Genomic DNA, 699 nt, shown 5'->3' with positions numbered 1-699 from the left:
CTTTGTAGCTCCTCCAGCGCAGTTCTATGGCCAGTGTCTGTCGGACAGTCACCATAGAGTTGCCCTGGAGGACCTAGAGATTCCTAGAGAGAATACTCTTCTAGGCCTTTGTAGCTCCTCCAGCGCAGTTCTATGGCCAGTGTCTGTCGGACAGTCACCATAGAGTTGCCCTGGAGGACCTAGAGATTCCTAGAGAGAATACTCTTCTAGGCCTTCGTAGCTCCTCCAGCGCAGTTCTATGGCCAGTGTCTGTCGGACAGTGACCATAGAGTTGCCCTGGAGGACCTAGAGATTCCTAGAGAGAATACTCTTCTAGGCCTTTGTAGCTCCTCTAGTGCAGTTCTATGGCCAGTGTCTGTCGGACGTTGACCATAGAGTTGCCCTGGAGGACCTAGAGAGGACGCTCTACTAGGCCTTTGTAGCTCCTCCAGTGCAGTTTCTATGGTCAGTGTATGTTGGACGTTGACCATAGAGTTGTCCTGGAGGACCTAGAGGTTCCTAGAGAGGGGTTCTCGCAGGTCTCCCCAGCATGGATGTAATCATTTTCATTGGCTTAACAGTTATGTCCTCTCCCTTTTCCCAGGTAACACTTAGCTGCCACAATGCAGATCTTTGTGAAAACCCTGACGGGCAAAACCATCACTCTTGAGGTGGAGCCCAGTGACACCATTGAAAACGTCAAGGCCAAGATCCAGGACA

General features: G+C 51.1%; 1 protein-coding gene across 1 annotated transcript in view; it reads left to right on the top strand.

The window, feature by feature from the left end:
* The window catches only part of UBA52 (ubiquitin A-52 residue ribosomal protein fusion product 1), an 11,619-nt gene that overhangs the window by 705 nt on the left and 10,215 nt on the right, over positions 1-699 (top strand). Inside the window, exon 2 of the mRNA XM_042442148.1 lies at positions 584-683. Within this exon, the coding sequence (XP_042298082.1) occupies positions 603-683 (81 nt within the window). The 5' untranslated portion in view covers positions 584-602. The remainder of the gene's footprint in view (positions 1-583; positions 684-699) is intronic.

The sequence above is a fragment of the Sceloporus undulatus genome, chromosome 10, assembly GCF_019175285.1.
Source record: "Sceloporus undulatus isolate JIND9_A2432 ecotype Alabama chromosome 10, SceUnd_v1.1, whole genome shotgun sequence".
Taxonomy (NCBI): Eukaryota; Metazoa; Chordata; class Lepidosauria; order Squamata; family Phrynosomatidae; genus Sceloporus; species Sceloporus undulatus.
The sequence above is the reverse complement of the archived record's forward strand: the minus strand, read 5'-3'. Positions and strand labels throughout refer to the sequence as shown.